This window comes from Stegastes partitus, unplaced genomic scaffold, assembly GCF_000690725.1.
Source record: "Stegastes partitus isolate 25-593 unplaced genomic scaffold, Stegastes_partitus-1.0.2 Scaffold453, whole genome shotgun sequence".
In the NCBI taxonomy this organism is placed as follows: Eukaryota; Metazoa; Chordata; class Actinopteri; family Pomacentridae; genus Stegastes; species Stegastes partitus.
Genome location: NW_007578184.1, coordinates 461,886 through 480,564, shown reverse-complemented (window position 1 = coordinate 480,564; position 18,679 = coordinate 461,886). Strand labels below are relative to the sequence as shown.

The 18,679-nt window shown below is 39.2% G+C and overlaps 1 protein-coding gene and 1 non-coding gene across 3 annotated transcripts; both read left to right on the top strand.

Annotated features, from left to right (window-relative positions):
• The first annotated feature begins 1,200 nt into the window (after positions 1 to 1,200).
• On the top strand, positions 1,201 to 1,283 carry trnal-cag (transfer RNA leucine (anticodon CAG)). Its single transcript has one exon. It is a non-coding gene; the product is annotated as a tRNA-Leu (tRNA).
• Positions 1,284 to 5,344: 4,061 nt separating this feature from the next.
• Positions 5,345 to 14,880, top strand: shtn2 (shootin 2). Of its 2 annotated transcripts, XM_008286403.1 has the most exons (17): positions 5,345 to 5,470; positions 6,626 to 6,675; positions 7,026 to 7,086; positions 7,229 to 7,323; positions 7,455 to 7,647; positions 8,183 to 8,280; positions 8,386 to 8,467; positions 8,923 to 9,017; positions 11,368 to 11,502; positions 11,581 to 11,734; positions 12,113 to 12,257; positions 12,496 to 12,554; positions 13,066 to 13,163; positions 13,293 to 13,313; positions 13,406 to 13,459; positions 13,547 to 13,688; positions 14,420 to 14,880. In XM_008286403.1, the coding sequence occupies exons 1-17, from the start codon at positions 5,437 to 5,439 to the stop codon at positions 14,575 to 14,577; spliced, it is 1,674 nt and encodes a 557-aa protein (XP_008284625.1). In that variant the 5' UTR covers positions 5,345 to 5,436; the 3' UTR covers positions 14,578 to 14,880. The 2 variants fall into 2 exon arrangements, with proteins under 2 accessions (XP_008284625.1, XP_008284624.1); XM_008286402.1 differs by having other exon boundaries at positions 13,406 to 13,688.
• Positions 14,881 to 18,679: the final 3,799 nt, after the last annotated feature.

Here is an 18,679-nt window from a genome sequence, read left to right as displayed (position 1 = left end):
TATGAACATTTGGGATAAACTGGGACGAGTAAGAAAATATTGTTAGCCTCATAGCATAATTGCCTAAGTCATTTTTTGGTCAAATTGAGATATTTGCCTAACTTTACTCTCCCATCACTTCTGCATCATCCTGTCTTTCTACCTATGTCATTGGCCAATCACATCTGGTTGAATATACTGTTAAAAAATCAATAATAAATACCATTGTCATTTCTAAAAATTGTGTTTTTTCTCATTTCCCAAAAACATGAAAATATGACTTAGGCAAGTATGCTATGAGGCTAACGATATGCAAAACTTTTAATGTAATATGTACACAAGAAGCATGCTTAAGGGAGCACATTTAGAGGGTAATTTATTTTGTTCATATAAAACTAAACATTTTATCCCAGGAGTCATTTTGATCAGACAAAACTTATACATCAGATTAATTAATTAATTTGAAATTTTGTCACTTTAATTGTACATAAATGTTAGAAAACACACACGTTTGCATTTAAAAAAAACAAAACAACTGATTGATTATTGCAAATTGATTTTGGCCTTGAGCAAAGGTTAGAACTTTAGTATAACTTTTATTTTTATCATTGATGTATAACCATCCACATGCTTCATGTAAAAGGTTCTTTTTTACTTGTATGTTCACATGTCCTGTCAAAATATAATTTCAAAAGACCTCAAAAGCACTTATTTTGATTTCCTTACATGTATTTAAATATGAGAAAAGCCGCTATAAACCTCAAAATGAGAATTGGCCTTATCTAGCGGTCAGAAGGGGAATCATGAGGGGGGCTGCTTACCTCGGGGGGGCGTCAGTTGACTTTTATCCACTATATGATGCCATCAGACCAGTTGCATGTTAAAGGGTTAACAGCTACGGTTTTAAGGAAGCCTGCACATGTTTATCACGAGTTCTTTATGCTGATCTGCAGCAACAACACAAGAATCGGTGTTTAAACCCACACATGCTGTCAGTGGCGGCGTGTCCGTCCGTCAGCTGCAGCCTTGGTGGAAACATGTCAGTAACATGCGTAACAGAACCTTAACACAGAACCTTAACAGCTGTGGAGCTGGAGGTAAACACGACATGTAAACTGTTCTGAAAATAATCCGCTAACTCTTCCTCTGTTAAATATCTTAAATGAACACCTACGATCAATATTCTGTGTTTTATTGTTCTATGAAAGCGGCGCTCTGCAAGTCAGGATGGCCGAGCGGTCTAAGGCGCTGCGTTCAGGTCGCAGTCTCCCCTGGAGGCGTGGGTTCGAATCCCACTTCTGACATAAACGTTTTGGTGCACACTGCTTGATAATCAATTTATAAATAATTAAAACTCGCTGCTGAGAGCTATTCACTCTATCGGTAACTAGCTGCGATTCTTTATTGTCATTTTTGCGCTTATTTCAAGGACGCGCCCTCGACCTGCCCCTGAAACAGCAGAACAGGAAACCTGCAGCTCGGTGGTGTCCTCAACAAGCTGCAGCACCTGCTGCAAGATATTTGATCACATGCACGTTTAGATTTTACTGTAACAGACCCTGATCCACAAGTTATAATAACTAACCAACAATGAGTCCATACATGTGATAAAATGCATATGTATTTACATTTTTAAAAAACTATTTTAAAGCAAAATCACAGGCAGCCAAGACCACATCCATTTTATTTTTTATTTTTATTTTATTCTTATTTTTTTCCCCACCTCAACAGGAAAAGCTCTTGTTTCCTCCTCAACATTCAAGATAAGCTTTATTTGTCACATTTAGACACGGTACAATGTGCACTGAAATGTATTTTGTACCAGCATCCAGTTTTTAATCAAATAAAATAAATAAAATAATAATAATAATTATTATTTTCTTGCTTATTTCTTAATATTTAGTCATGCTGTTTGGAAACCCGACTCACCCAAAATGAAGAACTCACATACTTTTGTTTTCAAGTCCACTATGAGGAATAAATTCCCAACTCAGGACGCGCATTATTCTTTTATATATTTATTCATTTTGTTGCCAAAAAACACATAAAATAATAAATCTGCTATTTGGAATTTATAGGCAGCATTCAAACAAATATTAAATGGTTTGGAACACATGTGATTTAGTTGTTTGTACCCATGAGGACATGTTCATGCATTTTTTATTGGTTAACATTCAACCAAATACATTCAGCAATAAATACTCATATGTGTTCCATTAAAGACAGTGAGTAGAAATGCTGAATAGGGGCTTTATTGTCAGTTGTTGCCTATGGGTTCATGGTAGATTGGAGGATGTAAATGCTCAGCAGGATGCCACAGATTCCAGACATCCTTCAAAATGTCAAGGACGTGACATCAGTGTCGGCTCTGCTAACAAGATTACCGACATCACATATTTGTTTTTCTACAATATGCATGATATCAGATAACACTGGAGAAATATTGCTTCAAAATTAAAGGGTTATTTCAAAGCAATCGGATCATTACAGAGCAATTAGCACCAAAAGAAAAAATATGACAGGACTTTGTATCTTAAACTCGCACATTTTTCTAATAAAATGAAATCAGCAGCCATTCTTGAAGTAAAACAAAAAGAGTGTAATAAAGGCCAAGAGCTGACTGACACCCACAGCCAGCATGGTCTTTGTGAGTCAAAAATAAATCCTGCTGGTTTTCTAATCTGTCTCTATTTAACCAGAATTTAAAGACCCAGTTTTAATGAGGACCAAGTTTTTTGACAATGTGGCGCACTGCGAGAAACACCAGACAACGGCTAATGTTAAGTGACAATTTCACCTTTATTAACATGGTGAAGGATCATTAGTAAAGGTCAGGGTGACAGGCTGGAGGAGGTTTTGGTGCTCAGGTGGTGACTGTAAAGAGAGCAACACACACACACACACACACACACACACACTGAGAAAAGACTCATTAAATCACAAGGACGTCACCGCCGTGAATCACAGCAGCTTTCTGTCCTTCAGCTGTAAAGGACATACGCTCAAGGTGATTTAAAAGCACAACATTTCAATGAGGTCTTTTGATAATTTTTGATTGCCTATTTTCACCATAAGTTATTAAAAAAAATCTTTATTGTCAATGTTTGTGTTAAAAATAAAAGAGCCACTATTGTATGCATTGGACTTTAAAGGGAAAATAATCTTTGACTTTAATAGATCTATAGAAGCTAAAGTACCCACTGGAGGTTTTGTAATGTCTCTGAGCTCTATTATAACCTGGGTAAAGTTATTTCAATGACCAAAACTTTGAGGTAATAATAGTATGAATTGTAGGGATAAAAATAATAATAGCTGCCTACTATTGCCATAAAGATGATTCATTTTCTAATAGGACATAAAGAAGCAGAGTTTCAGAATTTGTTCTATTTGGAATTCATCGTAAAGTTTACTCATATAAAAGGTATTTAAAAGGCAATTTAAAGGTCAAGTTTGGCACTATTTGATTATTTTTTACAGTCAACAAAACACATAAAAAGTCTGATTTAACTTCTTGTTCTGTAGACTGGCTTTGTTGTCCAATATATATTTAAAAACAACTCTACACTGTAAAAAAATAAATAAAAATCTGTTAAAAATAGGTCTTAATCTGGCAGCAAAGGTGCCAGAAAAAAATACATTTAAAAACAATGGATTATTGTAAAGCTCAAAAACTGTAAAACTGGTGAAAATAACAACAAAGTCTTTAAAAGAATTGTTTTTAGCTAGAATACAAGAAAATAAATGCAGGAAACTAGAATAATTTTATGACCACATGGTGTAAAAGAATTTTTTAAAAAAAGTAAAAATACAGACTTTAAATGTGGACGTTATGCGCAGTTTTGGCTACTTTTACTAGCTATTATTCAAAAGTATAATTTAAAAAGTTTTTATCTGTGATTTATCAAAACATGTAAAATCTGCACAAGTACATATTTAAAAAGTTTTAATTTTTTTCGTCCTCAATGTAAATAATTTTAAAAAAAAGCAAATATCTATAAAACAGCAATTTTTATTCTTATTTAGACATTACTAATAGTTTTGTGGCTACCATGTAAATTTACTTTTTCTGTTATTTGACAAGTTATTAACTGTAGTTGAACAAAACAGGGGGAATCTATAACATAACAATACATTGTTTATAAAATTATAGCTAAAAACAGTTTTTAAATGTTATTTTTTTACAGTGTATATCCGAAATTACACTTGAATAAAAATTATTTGCAAAAGGAAACAAGTTCTGGAGAAAAAGTTATGCTGTGTGTGTTTTTGTTTAATGTTGAGGAAAATGTTGTTAGTGATGCAAAATATATACGGGTTTGAAACAGCACAAAGTCTGCAATGAATAAGATTTATTAATTAGAATTAAACCAAAACCATCTTTTTCTAACATGTACCTGTTGCCTGAATCTAACCACACAAGTCTCAGGATGCAAATTCATCGTGTTGCTTCATTTACTTTAAGACAGACATAATTAAACCACTGATTTGCTTCTACTAGGAGGACAAATCAGTACTATATAAATGCAGTTTCTGTTCCTCTGAATGACACACAGCTCTGTTACAATAGACATCACACATACGTTTCCAGTGCCACATGGGTGTTAACCTGCAGCTGACTCACATTTGATAATTCAGATACATTTGTGACTCCCAATAGCAACTAATCTACCGAGCTTTGGCGGTTTTGTCGTTCTCAGAAAAGCGCAGAACAACACAAGCCTGATCCTTTAAGATTCTGATCTCCGTCTGACTCCTCGTTCCAACCCCAACCATCTGGAACCCCGATCAAGCCGAATCAAACGGCGAGAATTAAACCGACCAGCGTGCGCTCCTGGAAATCAACTCCTGGAAGGCAGGTGGATGAATAAAACAGGAGCCAGGGATCAGAAATTTGAAGTTTGTGAATTATTCAGAGTGGAAGAATGTGTGTCATCAGCATCGCCACCGTCGTCATCCCCTGAATTATCACCCAGAAATGTGCCTCCTATATGGCAGGTGTCTGATGTTTCAGGGGTCACGAACTCTGAGCACAGATGCTAATAGAGGAGTGAAAGCAGCTTTGCCTTTGCCCCAGCTGCTTGAGTGACATTGATCTTGCAGCAGAGAGACAGTGTCGTCCCTCAGAGACTGTATGCATGTAGGGAAGCTACATTTTCCCCTTTTCCCAGCATGGACAAGAGGGGGGAGAAGTTCACACAGCTTCTATTTTCTCATCTGTACCATCATTACTTACCTGAAAATATAATCTTTTCAGCAATCAAAACCCTGTGAAGCTCATGATGATGGCCAACGTAAAGGGGAAAAGTTCCTCATTTTTGAATCCTGGCAGTGGGGGAGGGTTTAAGCAGAGATTCCCACTTGCTTCTTACACAATAAGGCTGCTCAGCGAGAAAGCAGTTTGTGCAGGAATGTGCAGCGTTATTTAGTTTTCTAAGGAGCTAAAACCTGAAAAGCAGGATGTGGGCACAAGACGAGGACAGTGCAGCTGAAGGTAAGACTGGATAGAAAGTGGCGCTGAGAGACTTTTAATCAGATTTCTTGGTGGAGACACAAGCCGGGTTGTTTGTTTTGGTAAATCAGTGTGTGGAAAAAGAAAAAATCTAAATGGAGCTTAAAATGCTTCAATTTTGTGCAAATGCTTCAAAATGCAGGTTTTTCTGCTTAATTCAAATACCGAGCCTTCTTTCATTTGATTATTTCGGCACACTCTGATTTGTGACACTTAAATTCCAAACAGCCTTTGCATAAAAGCCGGATTGAATCAGCGCCACGTTACAGTCAAATATGCTAATTTGTTTTTGCTGATGCGAGTTAGATGGAACCACTCGGATCCATGGGCGCAGGCTTTGAGGATTTTCGATCGCTGCGAGGGACACATTAAGCGAGGGGTCAGGGGTTCCTCTTCTAGGAAATTGTGAGCATCAAACACGTAAATTCCTGTGTTCTGGTGACTCTTTATGCACCAGATTGGACCTTTTCTGTATCAGCTTATAGTGGAAATGTCTCAATCAGCCACCAGGTAGTGTCAGGTAGTGCAGAGAGGCTCTAAGGAATTCAGAATTTCTTTATAAATAATATTTACTCCTCTGGTTGTTTTTACTGAATGTTAAGCGTGATCTATGTCTTGCATCCCCCTCGGAAATCTACACCATGACGATAAAGTCAGCTGCCTTAGCTTAGCATAGCGTGGAGTTGTTTATACATTCCCATCGAAGGTACAGGTGGTGGATTTTTTTCCTGTTTCCTCGTTTTTGCTGTAGATCAGCTGGTTTAGCAACCAAACAGGAAATAGTTCTAGTGCTATTGTTTCACCTATCAGCACCTCTAAAACTCCCCAAATGACTTCAGCTGACACTAACTGCCTAAAAACAGGAGCTCATAAAGACAAAGCATTGTGGTTTTACTCAGGATTATGTGCAGCAGCTGGGAACTAGAGTGATTCTGAGGCTACCGAAAGCGAAACGTCCTTCTGCGGTTTCACTTCTCGTGCTTCTCTCGCCGAGGAACCTCACGAGGTTCCTCTTCCTGTCACGCCGAGGGGATGTGAGGATCTTGGGTTGTCTTGGCTCCCACTGAATCTGTTTCACAATCTGGCTGTTGTTCAAAGATAAAAATGTCATTCTTTCCCCTCCCCTCCTCTCCCCAGACTCTGACGATGAGATCTGTCTGTTTTCTGAAGATGAAGGAGACATTCAGGTATCGCAGTTACTGACACTGACACTGTTTTTTTTTTGTTTTTAAAGAGACAATTAGCATGAATCCTGCTCGATAAAGTCAGAATTTTTGACTCCCTTTGCTTGAGAAGTCTTGCATATTTAATTAATGAGATTCTATTATTATGAAAATAAAAGTTTAAAAAAATCACAGAATCAAAATGCTCAAATAAAGTAGGAGTGCACAAGCTTGATTACATTAGGACAAAAGTAATTTTGCCGCCTCAGCTGTCTGATAACAGGTAAAATGTAAATCAAAATGAGCAGCTCAATTCATTGTTCCATGATTGAGCTCTTTCTTCTGCTTTTTACTTCCTGACATTTGATTGTTAGTGCGAGATCCTGGAGAAGCAGAGGGATGAAGCCAATCAGAAGCTGTCTGAATTGGAGGAAGGTGAGAAATCGCATCACTTGTTCACGTTTACTTCACACAGAAAGGGTTTAAAATGTGTTGATCTGACTAATGAAAATGCCAATTCTCCTTTTGTCTGTATTGATATGAAAGGATCGTGACTGACAACTCTTTTTATTTTCAGTTTCCAATCAGCTCCTTAGAGAGATAAGTGTCCTGGAGATCCAGTTCCAGGTTGAACGCTCCTGCAGGGAGAGTGCAGAAGCGCTGGCTCTGAAAGTATGTCTGGGTTTTCCTTTCCTTTCCTTTCCTTTCCTTTCCTTTCCTTTCCTTTCCTTTCCTTTCCTTTCCTTTCCTTTCCCTTCCAGCATCGACCTCCTCACTCCACCATCGTCTCCTCTGTTGCCTAGGTGACCAAAGAGAACAAAAGCCTCAAGAGGAGGAGCCAGATGCTGATGCCGCTCATCCCCGAGCTGCCGGAAAACCAGCTTGCTGTGACCTTTGACCCTGAGACCGGCCCCCCTGTTAACTGTGACGTGGTCGATCTTGGCGTGGACGTCGGCGAGGAGACGCTGCTGCTCGATAATCAGGCCAAGATCACGGGTTAGCCGCTCATGATGTGAATTCTGTATTACAAGAGTGTACATGTGATGCAACAATAACAACCTCAAGAATAAGAAACTTTAGCTTCTGTTGCGCTACGAAAATAATCACTATATTAAATACTATTAAAGTCAATTAGCAGAGGAATAGTGCCTGTAAATGCAGTTCATTATTTGTTATCATGTTTATTTAATGTAGTTCCTGTGCAAACTTTACAGGATAAAACAAATGAAATGCTATTTATTCAAAAAGGGCGAAATCTTCAAAGTATCCTTAAAACAGTTTAGACTTCCAGACAGACAGCAGAGACATTTAATGATCATTTAATTGCACTCAGGATCTCATGCTGTATAATAACAGGAACACATGACACCTCTGAGGCCGGCGAGGCTCACCACCTAAATTAGACCAAAAGTGAGATGTAACGCTGTTTATTCAACAGGTTTCCCTCCAAAATCATACTCCATCCCTACAGGAGAACCGGCTGGAGAATAATTTTAATTTTAATGATATTCTTTGTCTCTGTGTGAGTCAGAGCTGCAGGCGTCGGTGGACGGTCTGCTGGCTGAGAAGCTGCAGCTCGAGCAACAAGTGGAGGATCTGAGCAGAGAGCAGCTTCAGCTCAGGGAGCAGGTACTGCTGTGTGTGTGTGTGTGTGTGTGTGTGTAGGTGTGTGTGTGTGTGTGTGTGTGTGTGTGTGCGACCTGAGTGAGCCTCATTACCTGTTTCTTCTCTCAGCTTGCTGTGGAGGTCGAGGAGAAGGAGGCCCTTTTGAAGAAAATGAGCAAACAGAGCAGGACCATGAACAAGATCAAACGAGGTAATTCCTCATTACAGGGCGTTCACACACACATACACACACACACACACACACACACACACACACACACACACACACACACACACACACACACACACACAAGGATTTTTTGTAATTAATTTATCACAGATGTTATTGACACAAAACAACAAAAAACGCCCTTTATAAATTCCTAGACAGTCTAAAACCTGCAAGTATTTAAAGGATCGTTTCACCCAAATTGCAAACAAACAAAAAGACGCACACATTGCTTTACAATTTGTTTTAGCTTTGTATGCTGAGATGTGACAGTATGTGTTATGTGCTTCCTACATTCCTTAATTTTCTGCGGATTTTGAAATCTATTAGGCAATATAAATTCTGCTTCTCAGTCAAAACCATAATCAAACCAAGTCATCATCAATATTTGTGACTTCTTTGTGTCTTACATGTGTGTATTTATCTTTTCTGTTCAGTGTCCCAGCTTGTCACAGAAGAGTTCACAGAGATGTCTCAGAAGCTGGAGCTGGAGCAGGGCCTCCGGCAACACGCCGAGGTCTTCGCCCACCAGGTGTGAGCACGCAGTGTGTGCACGTGTGTGTGTGTGTGTGTGTGTGTTTTCAGCATGGCACAAAAACATTTTGTCATGCATTCACACCTATAGACACTGAGGGTGACAGGTCGTGCCACAGGAAGGGAGAAGGAGTGTTGGCGCTGACCTTCGGGCGGCTGCGGCGGACAGACGGACACTTGGAAAAAAGGGGGAGGGACGGGATTAAACACACACACACACACACACACACATGGACATAAAGACACACACTTCCGCTGTCAGAGAGCAGCTGATGTGGCGGGACAGCAGAAGGGGTCTCCATTCTCCCTTTTCACACCAGTGACACTCTGGTCAAATCTGGGCTCTCTCTATGAGGCGTTCACACACACAAGACAAAAGCACACACGCACACTTGTACACAAGCGGGAAAAAACATCAATTCACTTAAAATCCACATACCCAAACACACACACACACACACACAACACAGTTTGGCTATCCCAGCTGCTCCTATAATGAAGGGCTTTTCTTTCAAAAAACATGCCTCTGTTCCCTTCCCTTCCCATTTAGCCCCTCCCTTCCCCATAATTAGTGGTCATCACTGCTGCTGAAGGAGAATAGTAGTCTTTAAGCACAACCTGTCTTTCCCTGACACCTTTATGTTTTGCTGAGCATATAGCAATTGTCGCCTTTGTGCGCGGTGTCCTCCATTTACTGGACAGGCGCACAATGGGCTGCCTCGCAGGGGTCCTTACCTGTGAAAAGGACCCCCAACTCTTCACACAATTAAGCCCCTTTACTCTCAATTCATGGTAAAAGACCCCCCTGCGCTGAATGCCTCTTGTATGCACTACTATTTGTTTTCATGTGTTTTGAAAACAACAACCATTCACACCTCTTCTCTGTGATGCATGGTGGTATAATGATGCAGGGCCTCAAACAGGAAACAATTTGGACCTTTTTTTTTTTTTTTTTGTATGTCTGTGTGTGTCTTTGTCCCTTTGTGTCGCTGTGTGTGCTTGTGTCTGCGTGTTTGTATGTATGAAATAATTGTGCTAATTGCTGTGTGAAAATTGCTCTCTGCTGAAGGGAGACGGTGTAATTTGCAGCGCAGAGCCTCGTGCTGCATGTGCTGACACAGAGCTCACCAAACCTGCTGCTTCGGTTTGTCTTTGTAGTAAAAAAAAACGCAGAAATGAAAACCACTTTGTGTCACTCTTCCCGTTTTCTCATCTGCTCTCAGACAGTCCGCACAATTTATCAGAGAGTCGGTTTATGAATCCAACACGAGCAACGCGCGCTGAGGTCACGTCATCTGTATTGTTGGGAGGAATTAGAGGATATTAGTGGCAATTATACAAAAATTCCACATGATGGAGCGGAATTCTGTTTTCAATTTGTCTGTTACTGGCAATAAAATGAGAACAAATTGAATTATTTATCTCAGGAACATGAAACAGCATGCATAGCGATAAACATTTACAGCTAACTGAGCAGTTACCAGATTAAATGTAGAATTTCACATTGAATTCTTCTGGCATCTGGCAACTCCTGGTGTCCCTGGATAAAAGAAAGAAAGAAAAATGAGATTTTTAAAGATTTTCTTTTCAGTATCTGTTGCCTCTTTTAGACCGCTTCTTTGTGTGCGTCATCTGTGGTTAGCTTTTATTTGATCAATTGCATTAAATAAGTAGAGTTTGATGGGCTGTATTACCCTGCTAGTTCTGGCAAAGTATCTCCTGTAAAGTGTCTGACTTGTGTCTCCTCTTTTATTTATTAGACTGAATTTGCGACTAAACTAGTTTTTCTTTTTGGAGATTAAAATGATCTAATCAAATCCGATCATATTTTTACCAATATACTGTATCGATATTTAACACAGTAATCAAGCATGCACACCTCCGAAAAGCAAATGCAAAGGAACAAAAGGTTTGTTTGATGATTGAGGAGCTTGACACACCAATTATTAACCACGACTGGTGTATTTATTTGTCGCACTATAGAAGAAAGAATCAAATTTTCCCAGTGAATCGAGGCAAAGCCTGACATTTTTCTTTCATAATGTAAGAACAATGATGTTTTGTCTCACAGCAGCATTATCCTGTTTGCATTGTCACCGCTCCTCAGCGAAGCCGACGAGTAACAAGGCTTCCAAGTCATTGTTCCACCGCGCACCAGTTTGAAAACATTTTCTCTGCATCGTGACAACCTCCTGGTGGGAGAAAATCAACAGTCTCACATAATTCTTTCTCTAATTGTGTTCCATTGTCACTGATGTCTGTCGCTTTTCATTTCCTTCCAAGCAAATGATCACGAAGATGTGTTCAAAATGTCAAAGGTGAAGCCAGATTTGGTTTGTCTCCGTCAGATGCTGGTGGAGCAGGAAGCAGGCCAAAGACAGAGCCTGATGGAGATGCAGAGCTCGAAGCTGCAGCAGGCCATGGAAGACATATCTCAGATCAGCAGAGCCCTGAGTGATGTACAGCTCTACTACCAGGACCAGGTGTGTAACACAGAGGCATGACAGCAGAGCTCCACGGATATTCCTGCTGCCACTCTTCACTGTAACTCTGTTCGTCAGATAAAACACAGTCAGAACGTGGTGGAGGAGAGCAGCGCCCGATCTGAGCTGCAGGACCTGAAGGAGCAGCTGGAGAAGAGCGAGGAGGACAGAAAGGCTTTAGAAAGTCAGCTGTCTGAGGCCAACAGCTCCGTCGCACAGCTCCAGGAGGAAGGTAGCAGCTCGTCAGAAACACTGCAGGAGATGGGTTAAAGCAAACAGCTGAATGTTGAAGGTTGTAGATGTTCCCTCTGAAAAAGTACATATGGAACACCCTTGTTTCCAGTGATATATTTGGAGGCGTGTTTCATGTTTACCTCATCACCATCACAGGGTTAGATGCTGTAGATCTATGACGTTAACCATCCTTATTGTGACTCTAGCTGCTGTGTTACTGACTAGCTGATTCTTAAGCTTCATGTTCTTGGCCTGCACTTTCTGTAAAATCCTTCTCTCGGGTGTCTCAGATGTTTCCAGCAGTCCTTTTACATTTAATAAGGACACACTACAACATTGCACAAATCCTCTGTCTCTCTGTTATCTTCTTTTGTAGTGAAACAGTTAGGTGAAAAACTAAACCGAGAGGATAGAACTGATGAAGCGGTTGAGAAATCCATTCCTGCTTCACCTCCACCACCTCCCCCTCCTCCCCCACCTCCTCCTCCTCCTCCTCCTCCACCACCCACCACTGACACCAAGTATGTTGAACTGAAGCCAGAGCTTCCTCTATCAGTCAAAGAATGGATAGGATGGTTTAAATTAATGTTTTTCTCCCCACCTTGACTGGAAAAAACAAAACAAAATATGAATATACATTTCTAAGATGTTCCTGCTGGTGTGGTTAGCATCCAGTGCTATGGTGTGAATTGTCCACTTGTAAAACACTAGCCTGCTGATTGCAAGCATTTAACCCCTGCGACCTCTTTCTCTCTGCAGTTTGCTTGATTTGCTGAAGAGCAGGAGGAAAAATGGAGCCAGTAGAGATGATCAGAACAGTGAGTCTTTCCTTTAATTGCCACACACACGTATAGACAAATTCATCGTCTGCATATTGTACATTATCTGTACATATTCTAGCTTGTTTCTTTGGTGTTTTTAGTTCTTTTAATGGTGCGAATAGTGATTTGATTGGTTCTTCTTGTCCAAAACATGTGTTTTGCATAGCTGACTGTGTGTTAACCTGCATATGACAAATAAATTAATCTGAATCTGAACATCACTTTGACTCTAAAGCAGAGGTTTAACACAGAGAAATTCGACTTCAATATCAGTCTTTCTTACTCTTCTAACGCTTTTCCTAAATCCCTGCTTTTGAGGTATTTTTTTTTCAACAAGATCCCATCTTTGACTTCATTTGCATTTACATTTGATGCAGCCAACGCAGTATATGTTGATGAATTATGCAAAAAACATGATTTCAAACAGTTGACAAAAGAAATGTTGTGTCTGTACAAAGAACAGAGCAGAAGCACAAATTTGCCTTTTGTTTTTTTGTTTTTTTTAAAGAACCAGCCCCCTTGTTGGACATTAAGGCAAAAGCGGTTGATGAGATGATGGAGAGAATAAAGAAAGGCATCGTCCTGAGGCCCTTCAAGAAAGTACAGGTTAAAAAAACTACACTGTGTAATTACTTTTTTTTTTTAGGGAATTTAGATGATCTTGTTTAAATGAACTGATATTAAAGCACAAAGAAATAACTAATAAACATTGTCTGATGACTTCTTGGCTCACAGGAGGACGACAGCTCATGGAAGGTCAGTTCATCTTGTATTAGTTTGTTTTCATATCTTAACAGTGTTTAGAGGAAGATTTTTTTATTTTTACCAAATTCAAAATCTTCTCACAGGACCAGAGAAGTGAAAACAGAAAATCAGCCATCGTGGAGTTGAAAGGAGTGCTGGTAACAATTAGAAAATCTAATTTCACTATTGCTTTAATTTTAAAACCTTTATGGCGACTTGAATCTGATCCATCTTTGACACACCAGGACAACATTAAAAGGCAGCACCTCCGCAGAGTGCCTTCCAAGAGGGGAATCAGCCGAAACGTCGGGGAGGCAGAGCTCCTGCAGGTGCTTCAGAGGAGGAGGAGGGCGATGGGAGAGAACCAGGACTCAGCTCAGACACTGGGTACGCTGACCTGTCCTTGTCCATGTTTATTTTCTAAAGTGGGCTTCCATTATTGTTGCTGTTTATTCATTGTCTGGTCTCTTGTGTGCAGAAATATGCTGTAGCACAAGTCATCTAGCAAATACTTTGCTTCAAGGGGCAGTTTGGTTGTTTATTAAGCTTATTGGAATGTGGTTTACCATCATTTATAACTGTGCCTGACACAACATCACAGATAGCTGTATTTTACAAAACTAAGAATCAAAATAATTGCCCTTTAGAATATATTTTTTCCCCAATGAGAAGCAGCAGCTCAGCAGTGAGTATCTGAATACTAAGAAAGCAGAAATTATGGAAGCTGTTGTACTGAGGATGATGATAATTCATATAAGATTTTGTGGCTTTTGAATGTTTCGCAGAAAACAACATGCTTCTATTTTGTACAATCATTTTTCAAGTGATTCCATGCTTTTGTTATTATTTGTTTGCATTTATATTTATTAGTGCTTTTTCATCCAGGTGTTGTTATATATGAAATTTAAAATGAGTTTAAAAATAAAGATGCAAGAGTATAAAGGAAGCATCAGATCAGTTCCAGGCCCAAACATGTGATGCTCTGCCTGCATTTAACTATCTACTATGTTTACAACCAGAACTAAAGTCTTTATTCTAACTCAGCTGTTAAAGCTCATCCTGTACTTCTCATTTTTTGGAATCGTGTCTGAACTGAGTCTGTGGTGATCTCTGGACAGATCCCCAGCCACGCTCGCAGTGCGTCCCAGCAGCAGGCGGCGCTCCCTGGGCAGGTGAGAGCAGCCAAGCCCCTGTGCTCCGGAGGCTGAAACAGAACAGGGAGAAGAGAGACTCTCGCATCAGAGCGTCGGCACTGATCGTCAGTCAAGAAACGTGATGGCAGTCAGACGAAGAAGTACAGCTTTTTAGATAATGTAGCTGAGTTATTATTATGCAGTTTTATACAATGATGAACCAAAGCTCAGTTTGTTGACCAAACTGTGCCTGTGGAGATGTTTTTTACCGTCAACTTTGCTTTGATTTGAAAGGAATCCTCTCCATTTTTGCATATTTACTGCAGTAATATATAAATGCATTGCTTCTGTGTTCCTTCTTTTAGTAGGAAACCACTGGTTGATCTTGGGGTCTATACTGAAAAGTTCAAATAAACCGGAGCTGTAATCATCTCACTCTCAGAAAACAGTTCTTGATGTTTGTTTTATCCTCCTAAGTGCACCAGACGGGAGGGGTAGATTGCAAACAGATATCAAATCTCACATTCATGGCTGGAGAAAAACAAAGAAAAGCATTTTTTCAAATGCCATTTAACCCGCGTCTGCAAAAAGCCAGTACTTATTGCGTGTCAAAGGAAATGGAGCTCTTTCAGCCGTATTTAATGGCCAACATCATTCTTTTTGGGAGCCTCGGTTTCAGCTGATCTAAGTGCAAGTTACAGGAATTTTTTTTTTTTTTTATGCGACAGAAAATAGTTGAAAAATAGCCTAAGCCATTAAAAAAACACTCATATGAATACCCTTGCGCACTTCTCTCCCAAGGTGTCTGTCTCTTAAAGCTCGATCCAGCAGAAGAATGGGAGCTGCCATTTATTTAGGCACATTAAAGCTGTCACACCCAGAGCCCCGAGGTGTTGTTGAGATAAGAGCCTCAGGTGATCTGTAGCCTCCATCCTGAAAGTTCTTTCAATGCATCAGGTCGCCTTTTGTTTTCTCACCTCCGCACTGATACTGTATGTGTGCACGCATGCATGAGTGAATACGTTCACCTTCACACCACGCTATCTACCTACCTACCTTTGTTAAAAGCATTTGAAAAGAGGATGAAATAACTCTCACCTTTGACTCTGACACCATTTTAGTGTCTTCACACTGTTTCACATTATATATTTACTTTATTTAGCTCTTTACTCGAAGGTCTGCCTTTTCACTTTCAGGCATACATTTTTTATTGTTTTCTTCCTCAATCTTAAAGGTGTCAGCTTTTGAGACGTATGTGCCGCCCCCTCCTTGGTTTTAAATCCATGCACATAAAAACAGCGTGAAAGAGAGAGTCCTGAAAACGATGCTCAGTGCTGCAGGTTCTTCTATTAGCGAGGCTGCATTCATGACTCACACAAATACAGGATCTTAATGGCATCAGTTCACTTTCTCTTAACATATTTTCCTTGACCTTCAGACGTCTGCATATTGTTAGATCGCGTAAAATCAATTAAATATTCATGTTTAATTGCTGTATTTAACAGCAAAGACATGCAAGCATGCTCATAAAGCATAAAGCTGAATGTCACACCCTTTAACCGCTGGTGACACTGTGAGAGGACAACGTTTCTTCTCCTTTTAAAAATTCTGCTCTTGTGTTTTCCAGGTTCCCAGCAGATTTGACTCTAGCTCTAATCATGGCTTTCACTCAGCCCACTTCTGGGTAATTTGTTTCTGACAGGAACTCTCCTAACCGTAACCTGTGGTCACCAAAGCGACGAGGCCTGATTCAAATGTAACTGAGACAAAGACGGAGCCTTTTGAGGTTGAGCCAATTTATAAGCCTCAGACCTTAAAACTATACTTTGACTGGATTTATCAACTCTCTACAAGGGGAGTGGCGCTTGCTATCAATAGAATTACACAAATATGCAGATTTATTTTCCAAGTATGGGTTCTGTGTTCTGATCATGGGGTTAGCTCTGGGCCAGGAGGGACACACTTTTGCACTTACATCTTAGCAAACACAGAAAACCAAAAGAATGTTGTTTAGCATTTTTCCAGACCTCTGAAACCCAAATAACATCAAGCCTATTCTTATTCCCAGGTCATTAAAGAAATACACACACTATTTGGCGTCAGTGCTACCTCCATCAATACAGGTGTTAAAAATGGACGAAGAAGGTGACCTTTTATTCAGGAGAATGAGCTCCATGCTCCATTATTTTCTCCATTTAGTTTCATTTTATTTTCTGAAGGCAAACTTCTCGTAGCCTGAAAAGGAGTGACGACACCAGCAGAGAATGTTTAGCCTCGTTTTGCATCTATTTCTGATGTTCACGGTCATCACATTACCCTGCATGTTGGAAAATGATACTTAAAGCTACCCGGTGAGTTCGAACATGATCCCTGGGAATTCTGACAAAGTGGCAGCATGTGACGTCCCTGAATTGTTCTGTTTGTGGAGTGGATGAAAAACATAGAAACAAACAGATCCTACTTTGCTTCACTTGACAGTTTGTATTATATAAAGACACAGTAAAAAAAAAAAAAAACCTGACTGAGTAAGAGAACTATTTATTACTTGATGTATTTGACTGATTGTAATTTTGACCTATATGTTGAGTAATAATCTTGACTTAAACAAAAAGGTTCATTAATTTACCTAATTAATTAATTAATCAAAGACCAGAAAATGAATCTGCAACAACTTCTGATACACGGTGGATCAGTCAGTGTGCTGGTTTCCCATCGTGGTAGTGAGCTGGTACATCTTTGCAGCACCTCATACCATGGAACAGATAAATGACTTTTGTTCATCAGGACTGAACTCAAAGTACGGGCTCAGGGGCACACTGCACTTCCTGGATAGAGAAAGAATAACAACAGCCTGTACAATTAAACTAGCAAACTTTAGAGAGGATGTCTATGGTGTGTGTGAGTGCAGCATTTACATACAGTGGCTCATATGAGTGTTATATAAACATACAGCCTTGAAAATAAATGTTAGATGACCTGCTGTGTTTTTTACACAACACTGACCGTTTAGTTTCAGCTTTATCATAATGGTGAAATAATGACAGCATAATTTTAAAAAAAAACATGAAAAAAGTCCTAAAATAATGAAATACTGTAGTAAACTGTGTTTTAAAATATTCTAAAAATTCCCACTAGACAGTGGAGAACATTTTTATGTCGAATTAACTAACAAACATTTTACAACTGCCCCAAAAATAATCTCAAGCATTTATTTCATGAACACTTCTGGTGCTGAACTAAAATTGCAAAACATCGTAGAAAGAAAGATGCAAGGTCACACAAAAAGCTGAAAAAAGTACCTAAAGAAGATGCTGTTAATTGAACTATTACACAGCAATTATTAATAAAACATGATGTGAGAGCCTGGCACACTTTTCCTTTTTCAAGAATGTATTTAATGCTGATGTCTACAGTAAACGTGAGTCATTTCTTGCTCAGCATTAAAACATATTAAATTGAGAAAGCATTTTAAAATGCTTTACCCATATTTGGCTCTAGGACTGAAAGATTTGGATTTGTGGCTGTAAAAAAATATTAGTTCACTCGAACTACAGCGTGTAGACCTGAACCACATCATATCACCGTACACACTGATCAGTGGGCAAGCATAGACAACCTCTGAAAGTTAGAATAGAATAGAATAGAATAGAATAGAATAGAATGCTTTTATTGTCATCACACACAAAGTACAACGAAATTAAAAGACAACTCCAGTGGTGCAAAATACAATTATTAAAGACAAATAAGAATCTATAAATATATTTTAAAAAGGAGCCAGGAGGAAGTATATACAGTTTGGTCTACCAGATGGAAGAATAAATTTGATGCACTGATGAGGTGAGAACACTGGAAAAATGGGGAATAGAAATATATAAATAAATAATTATAAATAAATAATACATAATGTAAAATATATAATATAATATAGAATAATTATAAATAACTATAATATAATACAGTATAGCATAATACAAATAATAAATATATATGATAAATAGTACAGACTATAGCAGGGATGTCCAACTCCAGTCTGTGTGAGCTGCTGTCCTGCAGGTTTTAAATGTTTCCATACTGAACCACACCTGACTCAAACGAATGGATCTGTAACTGTTTGTTGTCAAGTTCAACACAAGTCTGTTAATGATCCGTTAATTAGATTCAGGTGTGTTGCAGTACGGAAACGTCTAAAACCTGCAGGACAGTAGCTCACGAAGACCGGAGTTGGAGATCCCTGGACTATAGACT